Source organism: Bos indicus x Bos taurus, chromosome 13 (genome assembly GCF_003369695.1).
Source record: "Bos indicus x Bos taurus breed Angus x Brahman F1 hybrid chromosome 13, Bos_hybrid_MaternalHap_v2.0, whole genome shotgun sequence".
NCBI lineage: Eukaryota > Metazoa > Chordata > Mammalia > Artiodactyla > Bovidae > Bos > Bos indicus x Bos taurus.
Genome location: NC_040088.1, coordinates 53,715,298 through 53,743,016, shown reverse-complemented (window position 1 = coordinate 53,743,016; position 27,719 = coordinate 53,715,298). Strand labels below are relative to the sequence as shown.

Sequence of the window (27,719 nt, the reverse complement as noted above, 5' to 3'; positions counted from 1 at the left end):
ATGGAGAGGAGAGACAAAGCTGAGACCATCAGGTATGTCACTGTGTGCAGTCTGGGTCTTTCCAACCCCAGCTGCTCTAATACTCTGCTTCTGGAAGTTGCCCTTTTACATGGAAAGGGGCTTCTCAGAGAAACCTCATTTGATGGCCATTGTCCCTGCTGCTGCTAAGTCACTTCAGTCGTATCCGACTCTGTGTGACCCCATAGACAGCAGCCCACCAGCCTCCCCTGTCCCTGGGATTCTCCAGGCAAGAACACTGGAGTGGGTTGCCATTTCCTTCTCCAATGCATCAAAGTGAAAAGTGAAAGTGAAGTCATTCAGTCGTGTCCGACCCTCAGCGACCCCATGGACTGCAACCTTCCAGGCTCCTCCATCCATGGGATTTTCCTAGCAGGAGTACTGGAGTGGGGTGCCATTGATTTTCCCTAGTGCAAGGCATTTGTGTTTTTGCCACACCATGTGGCATGTGGGATTCTAGTTTCCCTACTAGGGACCGAACCCATGTACCCTGCGTTGGAAGTGCAGAGTCTTAACCACTAGACCGCTAGGGAAGTCCTGTAAGGTATTGTAAATGGCACCAACTACTCTCTACGTAAAATGGTACTGACTTGGTGGTGAGCTTAATGTGAAATTGTAAATCCATGACTTGGCCAAAAATGTGAAAGCAGGATTCCATTTACACCCAAAAGTAGAGTAGAGGTCTGTGTCCCTGGCTCTCTCATCTGAAGCCTCCCAGGTATGCTATCCACTCCCTGCCACTTATGGGTCTACCTGTTTGTTGATGCTGAGAAAACAAGAAAAGGGATAAAGTGGGGAAGTAGCTCTTAGGATGAACAGGACTTGTGTTCTAATTCCTGACTTGTCACTGGCCAGGTGACCCTGGGCAAGTAACCTAATGTCTCTTGGCCTCAGTTTCTCCAACTGTCAAACCAGAATTAATAGAAAACATTCATTTTTGTTTTGTGGGTTCCTAAAACCATGCTAAGTATTTTTGAGACATTTAATCAAAATGTAAGGAAGATGCTATGATTGTCCTTATTTTACAGATGAGGACATTGAGACTTTCAGTCACTCAGGTCATTTTCCTAATGTCATATCAATGGATTTGAATTCAGATCTCTTTGTTTCCACAGGCTCTTGAAAGTTAAAGTCACTCAGTCGTGTCTGACTCTTTGTGACCCCATGGACTATACAGTCCATGGAATTCTCTAGGCCAGAATACTGGAATGGATAGCCTTTCCCGTCTCTAAGGGATCTTCCCAACCCAGAGATCGAACCCAGGTCTCTCACATTGTGGGAGGATTCTTTACCAGCTGAGCCACAAGGCAAGCCCAAGAATATTGGAGTGAGTAGCCTATCCCTTCTCCAGTAGATCTTCCCCACCCAGGAATCAAACCTGGGTCTCCTGCATTACATGCAGATTCTTCACCAGCTGAGCTATCAGGCTGCTGATAGTGGGTTAAATGATCACTCTAATGCCTCTCAACTCTAAAGTCTTAGAATTTTATGATTTAACCAAAACCAAAAATGAAGAAGGGGAAGATAAAGAGAAGGCAAGTGCAGGTAGAAGGCTTCCACCCAGAGGACTGGCTCAGGAAGGTTAGCTTTTCTTGGTCTTCGTGTGTTTTTCTCAGGAGACACAGGAGATTGGATGGATGCAGAGGACAGGCAAGAGCCCAAGCATGAGAACGTTCTGCTAACTGCCCAGGCTTCACAGCAATGAGCACTACCCTCTCAGGCTCTACCTTCTTGTGAGATCCTGGCCGTGGGTTTGCTGTGGAGGACAGGCACCCCATCAATGTGGGTTCTGAGGACCCACTGTGACACTGGCCTGGCTCTAAATAAGTGAAGGGCAGCTCCTACCCCCACTCCCAAGGCAAAGAAAGGTGGTTTTATCTTGAAACGAATAATCAAACAGTTTCACTGGTGGTTCAGTGGTAAAGAATCTGACTGCTAACACAGGAGACACAGGTTTGATCCCTGGGTGGGGAAGATCTCCAGGAGAAGGAAATGGTAACCCAGTATTGTTGCCTGAGAAATCCCATGGACAGAGGAGCCTGGAGGGCTATAGTCCATGGGGTTCCAAAGAGTTGGAAATGACTTAGCAACTAAAAAAAACAGCAATGATCAAAGTGTCTACACCTAATTTTGTGTTTATGGCTTTGTATCATTTTTCTTATAGAACTCCCCTACTTCTGCTGATTACATAGTCTTCAGGTATGGCAAGGCTAGTCTTATTCTGACATTTTTGTTCATGAGAATGCAAGTCATTGAAATAGACTGAAGTAGGGCTCCTTGGCTTTAAAAAATATGGACCTGTTCTAAAGTAATGTTGAATATAAGTCATTTTTCTAGACTCTTCAATAGCTTCCAGAAATAAGGTTCAGAAAACTCACCCATTAGCTATGTAGCTTTTACCAAACTGTGGAAGGCACTATGGAAGGCTTTTGTATTCCTTTAAAAAATGACTCTAGCGTTTTTCCAGTAAATGGTTGATACCTATGAAGCTCTTATTTAGGGCTGATCCATGGTCAGTGAGTTTGTTGGTAATAGGTTTAGTTAGAAGGAATGTAGCCTCAAGTACATAATGTCCCTCTTCAAAAGAAAACATTAAAATTACCCCTTTGGGGGGACTTCCCTGACCATCCAGTAGTTAAGACTTTGCCTTCCAATGCAGAGGGTGTGGGCCTGATCCCTGGTCGGGGAGCTAAGACCCCACATGCCCCATGGCCGCCAAAAAACCAAAACATAAAAAACATACTGTAACAAGTTCAATCAAGACTTTAAAAATGGCTCACATTAAAAAATCTTTTTTAAAAAATTGCCCTTTTGTTTTTTCTCTTTAAATTAGCAATTATTACATAAATGCTCTGATACAAGCCAAGGAGTTTTTCTCCAAAAGTTATTCTTTCCCCCAAGAAAGGTTTTAACTTATGCTTAAGTTTGTGTAAAGTTTCTCATAATTAGTAGTGTTCTATTATTTTATCATGAAAACCAAAATCCTCTTTAAAGAACACATGTAAACCAGACAAAATCTCAATCAGTTAGTTTTGGATGCTTGTAGAGATCAACTGGGGGTGTGTCCCTGGTAGTTCAGCTGGTAAAGAATCCGCCAGCAATGCAGGAGACCTGGGTTCAATCCCTGGGTTGGGAAGATCCCCTGGAGGAGGGCATGGTAACCCACTCCAGTATTCTTGCCTGGAAAATCCCCACGGACAGAGGAGCTTGGAGGGTTACAGTCCATGTGGTCACAAAGAGTTGGACACGACTGAGTGACTAAGCACAGCACAACACAGAGATCAACTGACTAAATGGGAACCTAAAAAAGAGAGAGGCAAGACAGATTTAATCACGATAGTAGGGTTGATTTGGAGAAGGCAATGGCACCCCACTCCAGTACTCTTGCCTGGAAAATCCCATGGACGGAGGAGCCTGGTAGGCTGCAGTCCATGGGGTCACTAAGAGTCGGACGCAACTGAGCGACTTGACTTTCACTTTTCTCTTTTCATGCACTGAAGAAGGAAATGGCAACCCACTCCAGTATTCTTGCCTGGAGAATCCCAGAGACGACGGAGCCTGGTGGGCTGCCGTCTATGGGGTCACACAGAGTCAGACATGACTGAAGCGACTTAGCATAGCATAGCATAGCATAGGGTTGATTATCTCACATTTGGCAAGACTATATAACTTTTTAAATAATTTAATGATCAATTTGAAAACTTTACAGGAAGTGTTTAAATTATGGATGATGCAAATGTATATATATTGCATGTTTATGTTGAATATATATATATTGAATTTTTAAAAAAACAATTATCTGGAATACTAGGTGAAAGGATGCTTGGACATTGCGGTAAAATTTCCAACGATTATATGCAGATGCAAAAAGGTGTCTTTAATTAACACTCAGAAGGGAGTGAAAATTATGTGCTCTAGAAAACTTACAGATGACCTGAAATCATGAAGACATTGAGATAAAACTGTGTAGATACAACTATTCCCTGAATTGGGAAAAAGGTGATTTCTAAATTAGCATGTCTATCCCTTTTAAATGTGCATATAAAACGTATTTCTGAAATATTACATATAGATACTTGACTATTTCACTTACATCTATCAAAGTTTATATACACTGTTAAAAATGAATCCACGAAAATTTTTTTTGGTCGTTCTTGTTGGAAAAAAAAAAAAGGCAATCCCTTTACATATGAATACAGTCTCCTTATAATGAATAAAAATTTCTGTTAAAACACACCTAATTCAGTTAGGACAGGTGAACTGACTTTACATCATGTTAAATATTTGAATTTTTTCCCTAGGAATGAAAAAGTTGTGAACTGCTTATACCAGAATCGTAATGCACTTTTTAGGCTGGTTTGCTTTCCTTGGGGAGGAGGTGACTCCACTTATTTTGCCAAATGGGGCCAAGATATTCCTAATTCCGTGGAAGGTATGTAAACTTTTATCAGTAAGTAATTTGCAAGGTCAGATAACATGCACATACAAACGATACAGATTTCCTTACTGGGGGATAGTTAATATTAATCGACACTCAAGATTGTTGTTCAATAATGTGATTTTTCTATTTCCAGAGCAAGAAATTCTGTTATCTTCTGTTACCAAATTAAACATGTTATACCGTTTGTTAAGGCCAATAGGTCACTGAGATTCTGTTCAGACTCTGTTCAACTTTTTTATGCCCCTTGTCTGTCTATTACCCTGTCTGTCTTAGGAATTTTCTTTCTTTCTTTTTTTATTGTTGTTGTTGTTTAGTCTCTAAGTCATGTCTGACTCTTTTGTGATTCCATGGACTGCAGCCCATCAGCCTCTGTCCATGGGATTTCCCAGGCAAGAACACTGGAGTAGATTGCTATTTCCTTCTCCAAAAGATCTTCCTGACCCAGAGATCAAACCCGCGTCTCATGCACTGGCAAGTGGATTCTTTACCTGGAATCCCCTGTCCTAGGCACTTTCTTATTGGTGGACTGTGAGCTTGAATTTTTTTCTCACAGCAGCATGAAAGTGAATTAAACACCACTCTTAAGTCATTTTCTGATTATATTTTCTTATTCCCTGACATGGGTGACTTAAGATAAGTCAAAAGCCTTGAGGGACAAAACACTGTACCTCTTATCTCTCTGAAACTGTAAGTCGCTCAGATGTGTCCAACTCTTTGGGACCCCCATGGACTGTATAGTCTGCCAGGCTCCTCTGTTTATGGGATTCTTTAGGCAAGAATACTGGAGTGGGTTGCCATTTCCTTCTCCAGGGGATCTTTCCCATCCAGGGATCGGACCCAGATCTCCTACCTTGCAGGTAGATTGTTTATAGTCTGACCCACCACAGAAGTCCTTTATATCTGAGGTCATAGCATCTAATTCTTGGCTGACATTGCAGCACTGTTTTCTAACTTTTGGCTTAGCTGGTAAAGAATCCACTTGCAATGCAGGAGACCTGGGTTCAACCCCTGTGTTGGGAAGATCCCCCAAAGAAGGGAAAGGCTACCCACTCCAGTATTCTGGCCTGGAGAATTCCATGGATCGTATAGTCCATGGGACTGCAAAGAGTCAGACACGACTGAGCGACTTGCACTTTTCCAACTTTCCCTCTCTAGCCCTGTGGGAATACATACAGTGCTGCTGACTTCTTGGCCTCTTAAAAGTAAAGCAACTATATTCCAACAGAAATTTAAAAAGAAAAAGTAGGCCTCTACCTGCAGTCTAGAACTTGCAACCTGTACCAGGTAATTGACACATCTCTACAACAGGAAAAAGGCTGGAGAAATCGCACTTCACTTCTCCAGAGTTTTCCTCCCTTCAGGGAGGTCCAGGTTGCCCCAGCAGTTCAATGATGCCTTCAGACAGGTACTGTGTGTGTGTGTTATTCAGCTTCCCTACCTGTTCAATGAGAGGATTTTTCTGCTGTAAGGCATTAAAAATTTTTTTATTGGATTATAGTTGATTTACAATGCTGTGTTAGTTTCAGATGTGCAGCAAAGGGACTCAGTTATACCTATATTCACTCTTTTCTTTTTTTTCTTTTTTTATAGACTCTTTTCCCATTTGGCTATTACAGAGTATTGAGTAGAGGTCCCTGTGCTATATCAGATCAGATCAGTCGCTCAGTTGTGTCCAACTCTTTGTGACCCCATGAATCACAGCACGCCAGGCCTCCCTGTCCATCACCAACTCCGGGAGTTCACTCATATTCACGTCCATCGAGTCAGTGATGCCATCCAGCCATCTCATCCTCTGTCGTCCCCTTCTCCTCTTGCCCCAAGTTCCTCCCAGCATCAGAGTCTTTTCCAATGAGTCAACTCTTCACACGAGGTGGCCAAAGTACTGGAGTTTCAGCTTTAGCATCATTCCTTCCAAAGAACACCCAGGGCTGATCCCCTTCAGAATGGACTGGTTGGATCTCCTTGCAGTCCAAGGGGCTCTCAAGAGTCTTCTCCAACACCACAGTTCAAAAGCATCAATTCTTCGGTGCTCAGCCTTCTTCACAGTCCAACTCTCACATCCATACATGACCACAGGAAAAACCATAGCCTTGACTAGATGGACCTTTGTTGGCAAAGTAATGTCTCTGCTTTTCAATATGCTATTTAGGTTTGTCATAATTTTCCTTCCAAGGAGTAAGCGTCTTTTAATTTCATGGCTGCAGTCACCATCTGCACTGATTTTGGAGCCCCCAAAAATAAAGTCTGACACTATTTCCACTGTTTCCCCATCTATTTCCCATGAAGTGATGGGATTGGATGCCATGATCTTCGTTTTCTGAATGTTGAGCTTTAAGCCAACTTTTTCACTCTCCACTTTCACTTTCATCAAGAGGCTGTTGAGTTCCTCTTCACTTTCTGCCATAAGGGTGGTGTCATCTGCATATCTGAGGTTATTGAGATTTCTCCCGGCAATCTTAATTCCAGCTTGTGTTTCTTCCAGTCCAGCGTTTCTCATAATGTACTCTGCATATAAGTTAAATAAACAGGGTGACAATATACAGCCTTGACGAACTCCTTTTCCTATTTAGAACCAGTCTGTTGTTCCATGTCCAGTGCTAACTGTTGCTTCCTGACCCGCATACAAATTTCTCAAGAGGCAGATCAGGTGGTCTGGTATTCCCATCTCTTGAAGAATTTTCCACAGTTTATTGTGATCCACACAGTCAAAGGCTTTGGCATAGTCAATAAAGCAGAAATATATGTTTTTCTGGAACTCTTGCTTTTTCCATGATCCAGCAGATGTTGGCAATTTGATCTCTGGTTCCTCTGCCTTTTCTAAAACCAGCTTGAACATCAGGAAGTTCACGGTTCACGTATTGCTGAAGCCTGGCTTGGAGAATTTTGAGCATTACTTTACTAGTGTGTGAGATGAGTGCAATTGTGCGGTAGTTTGAGCACTCTTTGGCATTGCCTTTCTTTGGGATTGGAATGAAAACTGACCTTTTCCAGTCCTGTGGCCACTGCTGAGTTTTCCAAATTTGCTGGCATATTGAGTGCAGCACTTTCACAGCATCATCTTTCAGGATTTGGAATAGCTCAACTGGAATTCCATCACCTCCACTAGCTTTGTTTGTAGTGATGCTTAAAAGGCCCACTTGACTTCACATTCCAGGATGTCTGGCTCTAGGTGAGTGATCACACCATCGTGATTATCTGGGTCATGAAGATCTTTTTTGTACAGTTCTTCTGTGTATTCTTGCCACCTCTTCTTAATATCTTCTGCTTCTGTTAGGTGCATACCATTTCTGTCCTTTATCGAGCCCATCTTTGCATGAAATGTTCCCTTGGTATCTCTAATTTTCTTGAAGAGATCTCTAGTCTTTCCCATTCTGTTGTTTTCCTCTATTTCTTTGCATTGATCACTGAAGAAGGCTTTCTTATCTCTTCTTGCTATTCTTTGGAACTCTGCATTCAGATGTTTATATCTTGCCTTTTCTCCTTTGCTTTTCACTTCTCTTCTTTTCACAGCTATTTGTAAGGCCTCCCCAGGCAGCCATTTTGCTTTTTTGCATTTCTTTTCCATGGGGATGGTCTTGATCCCTGTCTCCTGTACAATGTCACGAACCTCCGTCCATAGTTCATCAGGCACTCTATCTATCAGATCTAGGCCCTTAAATCTATTTCTCACTTCCACTGTATAATCATAAGGGATTTGATTTAGGTCATACCTGAATGGTCTAGTGGTTTTCCCTACTTTCTTCAATTTAACTCTGAATTTGGCAATAAGGAGTTCATGGTCTGAGCCACAGTCAGCTCCTGGTCTTGTTTTTGCTGACTGTATAGAGCTTCTTCATCTTTGGCTGCAAAGAATATAATCAATCTGATTTCGGTGTTGACCATCTGGTGATGTCCATGTGTAGAGTCTTCTCTTGTGTTGTTGGAAGAGGGTGTTTGTTATGACCAGTGCATTTTCTTGGCAAAACTCTATCAGTCTTTGCCCTGCTTCATTCTGTATTCCAAAGCCAAATTTGCCTGTTACTCCAGGTGTTTCTTGACTTCCTACTTTTGCATTCCAGTCCCCTATAATGAAAAGGACATCTTTTGGGGGTGTTAGTTCTAAAAGGTCTTGTAGGTCTTCATAGAACCGTTCAACTTCAGCTTCTTCAGCGTTACTGGTTGGGGCATAGACTTGGATTACTCTGATATTGAATGGTTTGCCTTGGAAACGAACACAGATCATTCTGTCGTTTTTGAGATGGCATCCAAGCACTGCATTTCGGACTCTTTTGTTGACCATGATGGCCACTCCATTTCTTCTGAGGGATTCCTGCCCACAGTAGTAGATATAATGGTCATCTGAGTTAAATTCACCCATTCCAGTCCATTTCAGTTAGCTGATTCCTAGAATGTCGACATTCACTCTTTCTATCTCTTATTTGACCACTTCCAATTTGCCTTGATTCATGGACCTGACATTCCAGGTTCCTATGCCATATTGCTCTTTACAGCATCGGACCTTGCTTCTATCACCAGTCACATCCACAGCCGGGTATTGTTTTTATTTGGCTCCATCCCTTCATTCTTTCTGGAGTTATTTCTCCAGTGATCTCCAGTAGCATATTGGGCACCTACTGACCTGGGGAGTTCCTCTTTCAGTATCCTATCATTTTGCCTTTTCATACTGTTCATGGGGTTCTCAAGGCAAGAATACTGAAGTGGTTTGCCATTCCCTTCTCCAGTGGACCACATTCTGTCAACAGCGTAATCTAACAAACCATCAGGCATCAATTACTACTGCCTTTTCAATACTACTATTTTGAAATATTTGCTTCACATTTTATTTTTACTTTTGATTAAGATCTCTATTAATCTTCTTAAAATACAACTATTTTTAAAAATGGCTTTAGATTTATGGAAATATTGCAAAGTTGTTCTCAACTATCCTTCATCCAGTTTCCTCAATTATCTTCGACACACAGTTTCATGTCATTATATTTCAGGGACATTTACATGGATTATAATTTCAAATATTAGTTCTTTACCAGTCTTTTAGTTTGTTTACCTTTCTTGAGAGTTGCCATTTATTCCTGTGTTGGAACACTCTCTGCCTTTTATGAGTATCACCTTCTTTGGGGATCTTTTCCTTCTTTCTTTGTTTTCTTATTCCCAGCTCTTTTATTCCTGTCCTCCATATCCATTTAAATACACTGCATCTGTTACCTCGCAGACAACATTCAGTCATTTTAAAAATAATTTTTGTCCCTTTAATCAATTTCTTTCCAGTATTCTGTCAGCCCTTTGCATAACTGTCTGACTATTTCTGTTCAGGATTTTCAATTTCTGAGTTAGAGTGTTTTTTCATATCTGCAATTTCTCATTTGAATTTATATTAGAGTTTTGTATGGTTTGCTTTGCTTTGTGAGCTTTTCAAAAAGCATGTTCAATCATTAGCTGAAAAAGTTTGACTCTTACTTTCTTTGTTTTGTGTGTTATGCTTACTTCTACTCATGATGAAGTGTGTTGCATTTTCCTGACCCACAAAAACGGGTCATTCTGGAACTTTGAGATGTTTTGAGGAATAAACTCAAATTCTAAAACAGTGGGACTCATATTGCTACATTTTTGCAAGGAAGGAAATGAACTTACATTTACATATGCATAAAATACCTTTCAAGGCTTATGTTAATAATTGATACATTTGATTGCCCCTAGCTGGTTAACTAGGTGGCTAAGGAAGGAATGATGCTAAAGCTGAAACTCCAGTACTTTGGCCACCTCATGCAAAGAGTTGACACATGGAAAAGACTCTGATGCTGGGAGGGATTGGGGGCAGGAGGAGAAGGGGACGACAGAGGATGAGATGGCTGGATGGCATCACTGACTCGATGGACATGAGTCTGAGTGAACTCTGGGAGTTGGTGATGGACAGGGAGGCCTGGCGTACTGCGATTCATGGGGTCGCAAAGAGTCGGACATGACTGAGTGACTGATCTAATCTGATCTGAAGAGTAAGATTTGGAGAGATTCTTGCACTGCAAGCCTTTTTGTACTTCTTGAACCATGTATGAATTTAAACTGCCCTGGAAATTAAAAAAAAAATCCTGTATGAAAAAACAAACAACCACCCAGGTCATTCAGCAGCAAGTAGCCCAAGGCAATTAGTTGGTTACTCTGTTTATTAGATCAAGGGTGGCCTCTTCTGTCACTATAAGTGAAGTGCAGTTTATAAATAAATGACACTGTAGAGTTGGGGGGTTCATTCTTCTGATTCTCTGATGCTACCTGGCATCTGTAGGGCTCTTATCTTCAGCCACTTCCTTCTTTATTTTTGCCATCAGGCCTCCAAGGGATGTCCCTCCCTTTCCAATGTGCTTTTCTCAGCCACTACAACTCTGCTCCCTCATGCTTTCCAAGCCCCTTTCTCTCCATTTCCAGGTACCAACGCTCTGCCATGGGAGTCTCCCCAAAACCCATGCACTGGAAGAAGAGAGCCCTGTTACTAATATATAAAGATATTTTACAAATTATTGAAGGTCATTTCATATGAGGTTTTCAATCAACAGTTGACAGTTTAAGATAGATATTTCACATATTTTTCTGACTTTATAGAAATGTAACATACTGTAATATTCCTCTGAAGCTTGCTTTTTTCTCCTCTGTTTTTTTTGAGATTCATCCCTTGGATATGTGACTCTCTACTTCACTGACTTTTAACTAGTATATATTATTCCACTGTGTGACTATATGTGTCTAGTCTTCTCTTTATAGGTATTAAGGTCTTTTTCTGCTATGTATAATAACTTCTGTGAGCAGTCTCATATACAGTTGACCTTTAAAAAATGCAGGAGTTAGGGATGCTGAACCTCTGCACAGTTGAAAATCCACGTATAACAAATAGTTGGCCCTCTGTTTTCAGGGTTCAGCATCTGTGGAATCAACCAGCTGCATTTCTTGTGGTACTGTAGTACTTACTATTGAAAAAAGTCTGCATATAAATGGACTCTCCCGGTTCAAACTCTTGTAGTTCAAGGGGCAACTGTATGTGTTCATGCATGCATGGATAAAAGTCTATACTTAAAGGTAGAATTTCTGGGTATTGAAATAGGAATGTCTCTACTTCAAACCGTCCTCCAAAAGAACTGCAAAGATTTATACTGCCAAAGCAGCACATGAAAATTCGTATCCCTTTATATCCTTGACAACACTGTTATTGCCAAGGCTTTTAATTTTTTTGCCAATCTGTTCATGAAATTATTCTGACTTTGTTCTAGTATTTCCAGTGTTATTGAGATGTAAATGACTGGATAAGCTTGGGGCTTCCTAGGTGGTGCAGTGGTAAAGAATCCATCTGCTAAGGCAGGAAACGCAAGAGACAGAGGTTCAATCCCTGGATCGGGAAGATCCCTTGGAGGAGGAAATGGCAACTCACTCCAATACTCTTGCCTAAAAAATTCCATGGACAGTGGAGCCTGGCGGAATACAGTCCATGCGGTTGCAAAGAGTCATACATGACTGAGTGAGTGCACACACACACACACACATGCATGCACATGGTGAATAAATTTAAGCTGAACCACATAACTTGACATGTATATATTGTGAAATGATCAACATGTAAGTTTAGTTAACATCTATCCTCTCAAATAGTTTCAGCTATCTTTCCTGTGATAATTTTTTTGATCTATTCTCTTAGCAATTTTCAAATATGCAATATAATATTGTTAACTATAGTCACCATGTTATTTTACATTATGTCCCTAGAATGTATTCATAGTAATCAAAATAGTATCCTATTGGCATAAAAACAGACACACGGGCAAATGCAATAGAATCGAAAGTTCCGAGATAACCTCCCAAATACACAGTCAACAAACATTTGACGAGAGCGATATGAAAGTCGCTCAGTTTTGTTAGATGCTTTGCAACCCCATGGACTATACAGTCCATGGAATTCTCCTGGCCAGAATACTGGAGTGGGCTGCCATGCCCTCCTCCAGGGGATCTTCTCAATGCAGGGATCGAACCCAGGTCTCCTGCATTGCAGGTGGATTCTTTACCAGCTGAGCCACCAGGGAAGCCCACAGAAAAGACAGTCTCTTCAATAAATGGTGCAGGGAAAGCTGGATATTCACAGAAGAATGAAACTAGACCACTCTCACCACTCACTCAAAAAATTAACTCCAGAAGAATTAAAGACTCAAACATAAAACCTGAAATCATAAAACTCCTAGAAGGAAACAAAGACAAAGCTCCTTGACATTAATCTTGGTTACAATTTTTCAGAGATGACACCTACAGCCCAAACACAAAAGTAAGATAAATTAATAAGATAACTCCAAACTAAAAAGCTTCTGTACCATAAAAGAATCAGCAAAATGAAAAAGCAACCTACCAAATGGGAGAAAATATTTGCAAATAAAACCTCTAAGAAGGAGTTAATAGCTAAAACATATAAGGAACTCATACAACTCAATACCAATAAACAATGATTTTAAAACTGAATAAACAGAGGAACTGAATAGATATTTTCTGAAAGACAACTTACAGATGGCCAACAGGTGCACGAAAAGATGCTCAACATCACTCATCATCAGGGAAACGCAAGTCAAAACCACAAGGTATCACCTCACACCTGTTAAAATGACGGTTCCCAAAATGACAAAAGACAACAAGTGTTGATGAGGATGTGGGGAAAAGGGAACCCTTGTGCACTGTTGGTAGGAATATGAATTAGTGAAGTTACTCTGGCAAACAATATGGAAGTGCCTCAAAAAATTAAAAATAGAACTACCACTGCTGCTGCTAAGTCGCTTCAGTCGTGTCCGACTCTGTGCGACCCCATAGACGGCAGCCCACCAGGCTCCCCCATCTCCGGGATTCTCCAGGCAAGAACACTGGAGTGGGTTGCCATTTCCTTCTCCAATGCATGAAAGTGAAAAGTGAAGTCGCTCAGTCGCTCAGTCGTGTCTGACTCTTAGCGACCCCATGGGCTGCAGCCCACCAGGCTCCTCCGTCCATGGGATTTTCCAGGCAAGAGTACTGGAGTGGGGTGCCATTGCCTTCTCCGAGAACTACCACATGATCCAGCAATTCCACTTCTGGGTATATATTTAAAGAAACAAAACTGGTTATCTCAAAGAGATAGCTACCCGTCCCATGTTCATTTGAGCATTACTTACAATAGCCAAGACATGGAAGCAACCTAAGTGTCCATTGATGGATAAATGATATAGAAAATGTGATATGCAGATAGACAGAAAATGGAATAATAGTTAATACTGAGCCGGAAAAAAGGAAATCCTGCCATTTGCAACATCATGGATGGATCTTAAGGGCATTAGACTAAGTGAAATAAGTCAGACAGAGAAAGACAAATACTATATGGTATCACTCATATGTGGAATCTAAAAGAACAAATTCAGAGAACAGAAGTAATTGGAGGAAATGGGTGAAGGTGGTCAAAAGGTACAAGTTCCAATTGCAAGATAAATTACTCTGATTTTAAACGGAGCAATCCTTGTTATAGGTGAGACTGGGTGTTTTTCACATATACATATATTGTTGTTGTTCAGTCACTCAGTTGCGTCTGACTCCTTGCGACCCCATGGACTGCTGCAGCAATGCCACACTTCCCTGTCCTTCCCAATCTCCTGGAGTTTGCTCAAATTCATATTTCTATTTATGTTTCCTTTCCTGTGAGTTTCTCATCAGATTCTTATGCTTACTTTTCCATTTGATTCTCTTTTTATTGATGTATAGAAATTCTTTACATATTTATGACCCTAATTTTTTAGGTATTGCTGGTTAAAATGTCTTTCCCAGTCAATGCCACCTCTTTCTTTACATGTCTTTTGATTTGTGGAAGTCTTAAATTTTAATATAGTCAAGTTTATCTCCCTTAAAGTTTGCACTTCTTACAGCTTACTTTAAAAAGTATACCCTGTCAGTCACAAAGTTATTTGCCAATATTTTCTTTTATCAATTTTAAAGTATTTTGTCATATTCAGGCTAGAATTGACTTTTCTATATCGTGTAGGAGCTAGGTATTTATTGATTTCACATGAATAATCAGCTGACTTGGTTATTCAGAGACCTACACTTTCCTTCCCACTGATTTTAAATGGCAACACAGTTATAAAGTGAGTTCCCACATGTATGTCATCTATCTCTAAGCTCTCTATTCTGTGCCATTGGTCTATTTGCCTTTCTCTTAAATTTAAGGCACTTCAATGCCTTGTCCTTCTCAGTCACCCTTGAAACTTGGTGTCTTATATTCCTGATACAAGCCATGATGGTGTGGTCACTCACCTAGAGTCCTGCACATCCTAGAGTCCAAGGTCAAGTGGGCCTTAGGAAGCATCACTACGAACAAAGCTAGTGTAGGTGCTGGAATTCCTACTGAGCTGTTTCAAATCCTAAAAGATGATGATGTTAAAGTGCTGCACTCAGTATGCCAGCAAATTTGGAAAACTCAGTAGTGGACTGGAAAAGATCAGTTTTCATTCCAATCCCAAAGAAAGGGAATGCCAAAGAATGTTCAAACTATGCACGATTGCACTCATTTCACACGCTAGCAAAGTAGTGGTCGAAATTCTCCAAACTAGGCTTCAACAGCACATGAACCGAGAACTTGCAGATGTTCAAGCTGGATTTAGAAAAGGCAGAGACCAAATTACCAACATCCGTTGGATCAAAGAAAAAGCAAGAGAATTCCAGAAAAACATCTACTTCTGTTTCGTTGACTACACTAAAGCCTTTGACTATGTGGATCACAACAAACTGTGGAAAACTCTTAAAGACATGGGAATACCAGACCACCTTACCTGCCTCCTGAGAAACCTGTATGCAGGTCAAGACGCAACAGTTAGAACCAGACATGGAAAAATGGACTGGTTCCAAATTGGGAAAGGAGTACATCAAGGCTGTATATTGGCACCCTGCTTATTTAACTTATATGCGGAGCACATCATGTGAAATGCTGGGATTGACGAAGCACAATCTGAAACCAAGATTGCTGGGAGAAATATCAGTAACCTCAGATATACAGATGACACCACGGTTATGGCAGAAAGTGAAGAGGAACCTCATGAAGAAGCTCTTGATGGAAGTGGAAGAGGAGAGTGAAAGAGCTGGCTTAAAACTCAACATTCAAAAAACAAAGATCATAGCATCCAGTCCCATCACTTCATGGCAAATAGATGGGAAAACAATGGAAACAGTGACAGACTGTATTTTCCTGGGCTCCAAAATCACTGCAGATGGTGACTGCAGCCATGAAATTAAAAGATGCTTGCTTCTTGGAAGAAAAACTATGACCAACCTAGACAGCATGTTAAAAAGCAGAGACATTACTTTGCTGACAAAGGTCAGTCTCTTCAAAACTATGGTTTTTCCAGTAGTCATGTATGGATGTGAGAGTTGGACCATAAAGAAAGCTGAGCGCTGAAGAATTGATGCTTTTGAACTGTGGTGTTGGAGAAGACTCTTGAGAGTCCCTTGTTCTGCAAGGAGATCTAACCAGTCAATCCTAAAGGAAATCAGTCCTGAATATTCATTGGAAGGACTGATGCTGAAGTTGAATCTCCAATACTTCGGCCACCTGATGCAAAGAACTGATTCATTGGAAAAGACCCTGATGCTGGGAAAGAGTGAAGGCAGGAGGAGAAGGGGATGAAGAGGATGAGATGGTTGGATGACATCACTGACTCGATGGACATGAGTTTGAGCAACCTCCAGGAGATGGTGAAGGACAGGACGGCCTGGTGTGTAGCAGTCCATAGGGTTGCAAAGAGTCAGGCACAACTAAGTGACTGAAAACAAGAAGCCATAGACAGTCATTCTGTTAGCATAGGCTCATGACTGGAATTTTTAATTCCCTCTTATTTTTTTTTCTCTTCTAGTTATACCATTTACCTTATTGTGAGCCAAACTCTGCACACATGTGATTCATCCAGTGTTTCTAAATGTTTTTTAAAAATTCTCAATGTTGGAGAGTATTTTTCAGATATGTAGTCTGCTGTAGCTTGTGTTCATTTAATCAGCAAATTCTAAAATTTTTCTCTCCTTACATTTGACTACTATTATTCACATCTTTGAAACTCTTCCCATCATATTAACATAAGCCCTTTCACAGTATCACAGCAACCCTCCCACCATCTGCACACATTAACCATCTTCCTTTACTTCCAGTGCATGCCATACGGCTTGCTGGGAGAGAAAGTCGGCTTGAAGAACCTTTTGCAAGTGACATGAATCAGATAGTTGATGAAATTGCCTGTGCCCTGCTGCCGATCATCCAGGGTGAATATTTTGCATTTTTTGGCCACAGGTATTTAACCTCTGTTTTTAATTTTTTTAATTTTGTTGTTTTTAAACCTCTGTTTTGAAAAACATTTGGGGGACTTTTTTCCACCACAGATCCATGGTTAAGGTTGTCCTCTGTGTCTTATGGGATGTGTGCCTTTGTTTTAGTTTGGTTTTGATATTTCATCACTGCTTGAAAGAATGATTCAGTATGGTTAGAGCTCTTCTCAAATGAGACAGTCAGACTGAAAGAAGTCCTAGCAGGGACCGAAAAGATGGAAAGCCCTAGTGCTGAAGTGAACGAAACCTCTCCTTCAGGAGTGTGTAAATCCTAGGCTTCTCTCGGTATCTTCTCTTTTGAAAATAGCCCCAGTATTGGGTAACTCTGACCAGCCAAGGCTCTTACAATTGGCCAGTTTGTACAATCATCCTACTTTTTTTCCCTTTTAGGCAGAAAGCATTAAGACTTGTAAAATAAAGACTCTAGCAGCAATGTATATCCCATTTATTTTTTAAATTAAAAAGGATAGAAATAGTATGTATTTCTTAAGCTAAACTGTAGAATTTTTAGGTTAAGTCATAAATATCAGAGTTCTGTCTGCCTCTTACTCAGTTCGACCTTCGGCAACTTCCTTGGGTTTCTGAATTAAGTTTCTTCCTCTGTGAAGCTGGAATGATAATGGCTCCATTTCTGAGGATTAAATGAATAATAACCATAAATTACTTGGTATTATGGTAAGGACTCAGTACATTTTGGCTCCTGTATTATATATATTTACAGATATGATTGAGCAAAAAAAAAAAATGAAAAATTGAAGTATCCATTATCCTAGATAATCCTTCAGAATTTTGATGTGACTCCATAGTATTTTTGATGTTGGGATCCTATTTTATATTTCTTCCTAATTTCCCCCCTGGCCCCACTTAAGCTATTGCTATGGAGATCTGTAATCGCTGCAAGATGACTTTGTCAATTCCTTTTAAGAGAATACTTATTTCTATCTTTTTTTCTGTTATAAAAGCACTTTGGTGACATTTTGGTAGAAAATTTAGTATACATTTCTTATAAATTTCTTAAGGACCACATGTCCAGAATTGAGTTAATGATATACACATTGATAGAGCACTTGATAGAAATTTCCAAATCACCTTCAGTTTACACTCCAGCAGCAATGACCATGGAACTGAGTTTCCTTTGTTCATTGCCTGAAGATATTTGCAAAAAATGCTCTTGATCAATACTGTCTACAAAATGTAACTACGTAATGTCTACAGCAGTTCACAAACTTTTCATTCCTGGCACTGCTTTAATACTGGGTTGACCAAAAGGTTTGTTCGGGTGTTTCTGTAACATGGTATGGAAAAACCCGAACAAATCTTTTGGCCAACCCAATACTTCTAGAAGCATTGGGGGGATCAAAGAGATTTTATGTGTGGTTTATCTATCAATATTTACCATATTAGAAAATAAAACTATGAAACTTTCCAGATACTTAACGTTAATAATCCCCTTATATGCTGATATAAAGAATACATATTTTATGCAAGACTATATTCTCCCAGAAAATCACTGTGGGAAGAGTGGCACTATTGTACACTTTGGCACACATTTAATGTCTGGCTTATTAGAAGGCAGCTAAGATTCTCTCTTTTGCATTCCAACTATGCTGATAACCCGTGACACAAGTGGTGTATGGAAAACTCAACTATACTCTCATAAAAAAAAAAAAAACACCAGAGTTTAAAAGGGAAACATTTTAGCAATATTCTAAAAAAGGCTTTAACCTCACAGACTACCTAAAAAGGTGACAGGGACTCCTGGAAGTGCCCAGACTATACCTTGAAAACTGCTGATAAATATTCAATACATAATGACATCTATCTTTCAGGGAGGAAAGGAAATTTAAACTAATTTCAAGACATGGTGGAAATCAGTACTCAGTCTTAGTTTGAATTATCTAGGATGTCTTGAAACACTGCGGATGTGGCTGCAAATCATTGAAAACCTGCTGCTGCTGCTGCTGCTAAGTCACTTCAGTTGTGTCCGACTCTGTGAGACCCCATAGACGGCAGCCCATCAGGCTCCCCCTACCATTTACAAATAAGTTAGCTATTATTCAACTAATATAAGCTCTCCTTTGGTCTGTTTCTTGATCATTGCTATGTTTATGATGCTTGTTCTTGTGGATTTCTGATGTATTACCATGAGTTTTGTTGAATAGTTATTATCATGTTTTTCTTCCCCAAATGTAGTATGGGATCTTTTACTGCTTTTTTTACCGCACTACATCTCAAAGAAAAATATAATCTAGAACCGGTACATTTATTTGTGTCAAGTTTAAGCCCTCCTCATGTAAGTAATTTCATTTTCCTTAGGGAGGGTGGTGGAAAGGAGGGAAGTGCGGTGGGGAAATCAAGTCATTGTTTTCCGTTCTGATGAGTTTTGATCCAGTAGACATGGTGATGAATAAAAGATACTATTGGTTAATGAAACACTCACAAATCTCTTTTACTGTCCTCTTCTCATCTTTGCTCTGAAATGCACTTTAACTGTTTCCTGGTCAGTGCCTGCACTGGCCCAGGCATCTCTGATTAAAACTATTGATTCTAAGTGTATTTTCCTCCATTCTGAGTCAGCAGAGGATTTAACTTTCAGCAAACTAACTGGATCATTCTTTTTTTTTTTTCAATAAAAAATGTTTATTTATTTTTGGCTGGGCTGGGTCCTCGTTGCTGTGTACATCTTCCTCTAAGTTGCAGAGAGCCAGGGCTCTTCTCTAGGTGTGGTGCAGGCTTCTCATTGCAGTGGCTTCTTTTGTTGTGGAAAGAGGCTCCAGCGCACACAGGCTTCAGTAGCTGCTGCACATGGGCTGAGCAGTTGTGTCAGGCAGGCTTAGTTGCTCCGCGGCATGTGGGATCTTCCTGGACCAGGGATTGAGCCAGTGTGCCCTGCACTACCAAGGCAGATTCTTTTCCGGTGGTCAGGTACTCCTGTCTGCCATCAGGTGATGGTCTGTAAGCACTTCTGTGTCTGAAGGTGTATTCCTGACGTATCCGTGGAGAGACATGTACTCCACGTCCACCTACGTCTCTGCCACCTTGTTCTTCCCACAAGGCAGATTCTTAACCCCTGGGCCACCAGGAAAGCCCTGATCAGAGAATTCTCAAAATCACCAAAAGGGAGCGTAGAGAGCGTTCAGCATCTGAGCAGGTGCTTTAAATGAAATGTCAGACTAATGTTTTTACTGTTTCAAGTCAAAGGCCCGCATTCATCTCCACAAAGATGATTTGTGTAAAGAAGAAATTTTCTATGTAATGAAGAAAGTGGGAGGCATTCCTGACAAATTTTTTGATAAGAAAATGAGTCCAGAATTTGTTACCAGATTGTTAGCAGATCTTCATATTTTGAATGATGTCACGTAAGTCATTAAGGCACGTTTTTTTTTTCTCTCTCTCTCTTTTTAAAATAATTATCTATGGAAGATGCAGGTTGGCTGTTCTCTGAGGATCCTTATTCAGGAAGGCAGAGTTTGACTTGCTTTCTTTTGAGGCCCACCTGTGATATTTTTGCCGCCTTAAAATGGAGCCTGGGCATGGAAATTACATCAATCAATGATGCACAGGGCATCTTTATCTTTTTTTAAAAAATGTGGTTCAATGTGTGTTGGGTTGGCCAAAAGTTTGTTCGAGTTTTTCCATAAGATCTTACAAAATCCCCAAATGAACTTTTTGGCCAATCCAGTATGCTTTATCACATAAAAAACATTTGTTGAATAAATTACTAATGTCAAAGGATGCTCATCTTCTTAGGGGAACAGCAGAAGGGGATCCCTACTTATTAAATATGTGGAGGTGATCCAGGACAAGGGAGTGGTTTGCTTCTTGGGGGAATTTTGTTCCAGAACCCATTTGGCTCCATGACACCTGACTATTCCTGTCTCCTGAGAGGTCTCACTGACATTTGATTCTTCTAATAGGACTGAAGTCCTAATGTTCCAGATACTGGCCCTAATAAACTGAAACCACAAGGTTCTCCTTTTCCTAATCTCCCCACAGCAGGTCCTGTGGGGCCAGCATTTGGGCCTCAGTCACTATTATATACCATCATGCATTTCTTCAATTTTGTCTGGCTCTTGTCTCCTTTGGGGAGGAGCCGGACAGACGGGTCTGTGTTCCTTTTCTTTCTGCCACTGTGCCTGGAGCTGAACCTAGGGCCTCCACAGGCAGTGCCTGTGAGTAGAAGTTTATACAAATAGCTTTAAAAAAGGAAAAAAGTGGAGCAGACTTGAAGCACCTTGAGAACAGAGACAATCCTGTTCATTTCTATCACATCTCTGCGTTCACACCAATGCTCACCTCTGCTCCACCACTACGGGCACTAGCTGCCCTGGTCTGTCATCTCTTTCCATTTCTACCCCAACCGTCTGAGCAAACGTGATCCCCATAGGGCTGTGCTGTCTGTGTTCCTGGCTTAGCGTAGAGTCAGAATCCAAGAAACACCAGTCCAAGTCTGACATCCCCTACCCCTACTAAAGGAAACGTAATCCAAAGCACTGTGGACATTAGTGAAATAGCGTAGGCAAAAGCTGCTTTTTAATTAAGCCTCGTACAAACATGCCTTCTGCAGAGGCTGTTCACCAGGATCCAGACCCCTGGCCTAGTGGCTGTGAGATTTGGACTCAGGGTCCCGTCTCTCAGAGGAAGGGATGCTGAGAGTAAACCCCTCAAGGTGTGGTGGGTGAGGATGCAAGGAGGTCGTGTTTGGGAGACGCCGTGGATATGGCACACAACAAACCACCCTCAATTTTTAAAAATCCAACCCAACAATTCACTACCAGAGGTTCTGATGACTTTGGGGAATTAACATTTGTTAAGAAGAACCCTGAGTGCTGGAAAGGGAGCCAAGGTTCAACAACAGACCCTGAGAGAAATTGAAATAGAGAAGTTCATGACTCACGGGTGGTGGAGGAGGTCCATGGTGCACCTAGTGGGGCCACACGGGGAGGTCAAGGCCAACTGCAGGCAGAGAGGTGGCTGGACCTGATGGACACGCCCTTAGGCCTGGGTGGAGGGCTTTGGGGTTCCTGGGCTAAGTCCGGATTGCTATTGACCAAAGAGCGAACCCCAAAGAGCGGGTTTTGGTAAACTTCATGGGAGGTTTATCTAAAAGGTACACAAGGGAAGGCTCCAGGGGGCCCAGAGCAGCTGTCACCTAGGCCACTGGGGGAGGGTCACAACAGGAACTCACCCGTTTGTGACTCTGCTCCAGGAGGGCCAAGTGTCAGGTCCAGGCTCTCACAAGCTGCCTGGCCACACAGCATGGCTGCTGAGGCACCAACATTATAAAGCAGTTTAGCTAAACTCTCAAGAGGTCTCAAAAGAAACCTCCCCCAGACTGAAAATAAAAGTCATCCACAAGGATATTCTACTCGCAGAATACCAAAAAAAAAAAAAAAAAATTTTTAACAGTCTCACCCTCTCCTCAGAGAATCAAATCTCAGGAGCTACTTAGAAGGATTCACTTCCTCTCTCCAAATCTCAAATGTCCTAAGCTTGTTCTGGATTCTCCTCTTGCTGCTTCAGCTCCTTCCCCTTCCTTGGTCTGCTTTCCTCTCTCCACCTCTCTGCAGCACTCAGCTTTTCCCAATATACAGGAAATCAGGCCTGGAATGTCTCTCCACCCTCTCCTTGCCCATCACCCACCCCCAAGGCTCAAAGCCCGGAGGTCAAAAGGAAAATCTGAGGCAGGAGGGAAGGCTTTGCAGCTCCACTTCACTGAAGCTGTCCTCCTGTCCTACTCGGACGAACACACAGTCCTCTTCTCTCTCTGGGACCCTGATGACACACATGTCAGGCTGTCTGTCATCATCCCAGGGCTCTCAGATGTTCTCCTTTAAAAAAAATTTTTTTTCTTTTCGTTTCAGTTTGGATAATTTCTATTAACCATCTTCACGTTGACTTTGCTCAGCTGTATCAGATCTACTGATGAGCTTGTCAAAGGAATGTCCTATTGCTGCTGCTGCTTATTTCTAGGATTTCTTTTGGACTCTTTCTTGCAGTCTTCACCTCTCTAATGAACTTCCCTATTTGTTCACATATGTCCATCTTTCCTATGAAACCCTTTGGCATCTCCATCATAGCGACTGTCAAGCCCTTGTCTGACAGTTCCAACATCTGGGTCTTATTTGAGTCTTGTGTGTATGTGCTAAGTCACGTCAGTCGTGTCCGACTCTTTGCAATCCTATGGACTCTAGTCTGCCAGGCTCCTCTGTCCATGGGGTTCTCCAGGCAAGAATACTGGAGTGGGTTGCCATGCCCTCCTTCAGGGGATCTTTGCCACCCAGGGATTGAACCGGAGTCTTTTGTGTCTCCTGCTTTGGCAGGTGGGTAAGTTACCACTGGGCCACCTGGGAAGCCCATTTAAATCTTATTCTTTTAATTACTTTGCCTCTTGACAATGGAGTTATTTCTTGCTTTTTGTGTCTGATAATTTTTTTTTAATTTAAAGCTAGGTATCATGCATAAAACAGATATTCTATTGAAAGATATCATGCATGAAACTGACATAAATATATTTTATGATTTGAGCACATCTCCTCTGGCAGGCCATGAATGTGGGGAGTTGGGTCAATCCAGACTGGAGATGAGCTGAGTTTCAGTTTTGTTGCTACTATGGTTACACTTCAGGGCAATGGTTCTCCCAAGTTACTGCGTGCTTACTGTGGAGACTGGACTGGAGAATTTTTCTCAATTTTTCTGTCTCTCTCCAGGCTCTCCCCACTGACAGCTGTTGTTTGGTCCCCTATGTGTGATGCTAGCCTCTGGGGTAACAAGGGGAGCTGTTGGACATCTGAGCCAATCTTCAGCTTCAGTCTTAGTCAGGTCCTCTGTGTCTAGGCCTTGTGGGTGGGTCTGGTGGGTATTGGGTGGAAGTTTCCAGTCCCGCCCCAGTAGTAGAAGACTTTGCCTTGGCTTTTGTATAGAATTGGGGGCCTGGTAGCTCAGCTGGTAAAGGATCCACCTGCAATGCAGGAGACCCTGGTTTGATTCTTGGGTCACGAAGATCCCTTGGAGAAGGGATAGGCTACCCACTCCAGTATTCTTGAGCTTCCCTGGTGGCTCAGATGGTAAAGAATCTGCCTGCCGGTGGGAGAACTGGGTTTGATCCCTGGGTTGGGAAGATCCTCTGGAGGAGGGCAAGACAACACACTCCAGTATTCTTACTTGGAAAATCCCAATGGACAGAGGAGCCTGGCAGGCTACAGTCCATGGTGTTGCAACGATTCAGACACAACTGAGTGACTAAGCACAGCAGAGGGGGCCCAAGACCCTTCCCATTCCTTCCCCCAGGGTAGAGGGTTAATGCTTCCATCCCCTACATCCATGGGTCTTCCCATGTGCCCTGGGTGGGGGGCGTGGAGGGGAAGTGTTTGATGCCCCTCCTCTAGCAACTGAGATTTCTGCTTGGTAGGAGGGGAGGACTTGACTGGGGGCAGGGTCAGTGTCCATCTGATGGTCACATCCAATTTCCTGCTGCCCACCTGCCCTGCAGAGAGGGCTATTTCTGACCTCCTGCCTTGTTCCTAGTCTTTCTCATGAACCCCTAGTGGGGGCCATGGACAGAAGCCTGTGAGTCAGTGTGAACTGCATCTGACACATCACCCCATGCTTGGTCCCCAGCACTTGAGCATTTGTAGCTGGTTCCTTCTCGCCCACATGGACAGCAGACACCCTTCATCCTGTGCTCTGCCCACATGATGAGCCAGTCCCTGTGACCCATCTCTCCTTAGAGGGGCCCAGTCTTCCTTGGAGTTCGGTTTCTGGTTTGCCTTGCAAACTCAGCTTCCTGAAGAGTTCAAGAATTTATGGTTTTGCAGTTTGTCGGGCTTTTTTCCTTGTTAGGCCACAAGTGGTGCTCCTGGTTTTCTACATTCCAGGCAGAAGTGGGACTTCTTGCCCGGACTATTGAAATAGACAATTCTTTGTCCCCTTCAGTCTGCTCGACACATTGTACCAGAAGGGATGACTGTCAAGTCTGGTCACGATGTGCCTTGCGCTAAATCCTCCTGGTGGCTTCCTGACTCTCTTAGGATGACCACATTCCTTCAGGAGACCTACACGTGGCCCTTTCTTGCTTAGTATTATTTCTTTTGGGGCACACCACATTGGATGTGGGATCCTAGTTTCCTGACCCAGGATTGAACCTGCACACAGCAACCCTCTCCCAAACAAGGGAGGGCTGGAGGATAGAGAGGTGGCTATTTCAGGGGAATGACAGTTAAAGATACTACATAGCCAGCCCCATTTTGTGTTGGACCGGGTGCCCAGGTGCTACCTGTCTGCACCTGACTGTTCTAGAAGCCAGAAGATCTTGGAAAATAACCTGGACCACAGTGACTCTCAGACAGGTGCTGACATGTAAACGTGCCACGGATTAAAAAAAATAAAATGTTTGTTTTGCTGTAAACAGTAAAAGGGAAGGAAGTGAGGACTTGTTTGATTTAAATGAGGTTATTAATAGGAAAAGATTCTAGGGGGTGTCTATTATGAAACGTTACTAACCGGCTCCTTTATATTTGCAGCTCTGACATACCCTCTAAGACTCGTCTTTCTTGTGACATAACATGCTTTTCTGGATCTGAAGATATACCACTGGATATGGAAGGTGAAGTGATCTTGATGGTTTGACGTGTTTTATTGAGATATCTGATGATTTCCATGTCAGAGGTGCTGGCATGCCTTACAGCACAGATCTGATTTTTTTAAATGTCCTGTACTAGTACATAAATCCAGTCACACTTTTTTTTCATACACTACAAGGGGATGTGTAATACCCATGCTTCTTTTTATATCCTTAAACTATTGCTATACTTCAAGTAAGTGTCTTTTTTAAACGATTCATTTGTGTAAAAATGGTCTGGTCAGTATAGGGCACAAAGGCAAATAAAAGTATTAGTGTTAACAACAACAACAAAACTCTCAACTGGCAGTCACATGGAGTAGAAAACTGGTCCCGGTTTTATCTAGTGTAAACGGAGAGATGTCAGTTGTGTGTAAAATGGGAGAATGTGGGTGATACCACTGTATACTGCTAGGTCTCTGAGAAATTAAACATTCAGGGTGTAGAGAACATGAGACCATGGAAGTAACCCTACGACTAGTGTGCTCTTAGAAAAGCAACACCTGGGAGTAACTCTGTGGGTGGTGGCGTCATCTGTTATTAAATACAATTCTGTTTTTTCAGCCTGGAAAGACGTAACCAGTGGAAGTTTCGACAGTTTTGTGCTTCCAGGAAACCACTTCTATCTTATGGAACCTTCCAACACAAGCTTCATCAAGAAGTACATAACCAAGACTCTAGAAATATCAGCGTTCACCTCTTGACAGATATCTCCCCTTCTTGGTCTTAAAACAGTCCAGTTGATTATCTGATACTCTTCTTCAGTTTTTTAGAGTAGCTTAGGACTTTGTTTCAGAGATTGGAAAATGATACATTTGCTGCTGTCAGGGTGATGGTTATCTACAAATGTATTTCCCCAGAGCATTTACGTATCTAGGGGATGAAAGATGAATGGGTCAAGAATACTTCCGGGAGGGTCTTTCTTCTTTGTATTAGAATCTCATTTGAGTCTCATCTGTGGAAGGTTTGTCAATGAAATTCCTGCTTGGTCGATGATTTATTTCTTCCTTTCGGTTATTCTGACAGTGAAAATCACAGACAGGGGAAGTGCTTGAAATGAAATGACTGTTTCATTAACACACTGTGGTCCAAAGCCTGATCTCACCTTTTGAAATATAGGGTTGCCCCATTCAATGAGGAAATGTAGCCTACTGTTAAAAGAAGACAGCCCTGAATAATCATTGCTGCCTGTCCTGGCAAGTCCCCGGAATGCCTGTAGCCTTCTTAGGTTCTCTTCTAAGGGGTTCCTCCAACCTGGATTGCCTGTTGTCTCTGTGTGTCCCTGCTGCTCTTTATGCAATGACCAACTGGGACTCAGGGCAACTGTTTGGGGTCTAGTCCTTGGCATACAGAGGGTCAAGCACAAATGCCAGACCCAACAGGCTGCCTCAGCTTTGTGTGTGATCATCTGAACCAGACATAGAGAGAAAGCACACCAGTTGGAAACAGACAGAAAAAAAAAGGGGAAAAATTAAATAGGAGAATGACTTGAGTCCGAGCAACGGCAGAACACCACTGGTAGGATTCATACATACCTACTGCCTGGATGGAGAGGCACCATATCCCCAGGGCTACACGGGTCCTGCCATCTCTGCCAAGTCCCAAACTGTGTGTGTCTCTTGGAATCCTAGCTGTTCAATTGGCACCTTGATTTGTTATCTCCCTCAGTTCTTCACAATAAAGCCCCTACTTCATGCAACCAGTGTCTCTTCCTTATGGCTTCAAATGCTTGACACAGCTTGACACACTAAAATGTCGCTTCTAAAGCATGGATGTGTTTGGGATCACATAATAGGGGGTTGTGTTTTTGTTGGTTTAAAAATAGTATATAGAGAATCTTAGTAAGTTTAAGGGAAATGCACACAAGAGGGATTTTTTAGAATGTATCATTCTTTTTAATATTTATTTATTTACTTGGCTGCAGTGGGTCTTAGTCGCAGCATGTGAACTCTAAGCTGCAGCATGTGGGATCTAGTTCCCTGGCCAGGGATCAAACCCGGGCCCCTGCATTGGGACCTCTGAGTCTTAGCTACTGGACCACCAGGGAAGTCCCCATTGTTTCTTTTTAACAAAGTGAAAATAATACAAAATTCACCATGGCGGGGAGAAGGGTTTTGAGTTAGAATTCATGTAATACATTTGAGCTAAAGGTAACCTCAAGAAACTATGTTCCCTGTTTAGTACGCACTGAACTGTGCTTTACTCTTTGGTGTAGGATACAGGGCTCCATTCTGGAAGGATTGGTGCTAAAGGAATCTAGATTTGTGATTATTCATTCGAACAACCTGTAGTTAC

The 27,719-nt window shown here is 41.9% G+C and overlaps 1 protein-coding gene across 1 annotated transcript; it reads left to right on the top strand.

The window, feature by feature from the left end:
- On the top strand, positions 1-27,305 carry OLAH (oleoyl-ACP hydrolase). The gene is made up of 6 exons (XM_027558125.1): positions 1-32; positions 4,320-4,450; positions 16,631-16,769; positions 18,998-19,178; positions 25,301-25,409; positions 25,989-27,305. The coding sequence occupies exons 1-6, from the start codon at positions 1-3 to the stop codon at positions 26,126-26,128; spliced, it is 732 nt and encodes a 243-aa protein (XP_027413926.1). The 3' UTR covers positions 26,129-27,305.
- The last annotated feature ends 414 nt before the right edge of the window (positions 27,306-27,719 follow it).

Excerpts from the sequence above, each read along its gene's own strand:
- OLAH (XM_027558125.1), top strand. The coding sequence starts at position 1 with ATGGAGAGGAGAGACAAAGCTGAGACCATCAG. Across the intron at positions 33-4,319 it reads GACAAAGCTGAGACCATCAG|GAATGAAAAAGTTGTGAACT; the intron begins GTATGTCACTGT and ends TTTTTTCCCTAG. Across the intron at positions 4,451-16,630 it reads TATTCCTAATTCCGTGGAAG|TGCATGCCATACGGCTTGCT; the intron begins GTATGTAAACTT and ends CTTTACTTCCAG.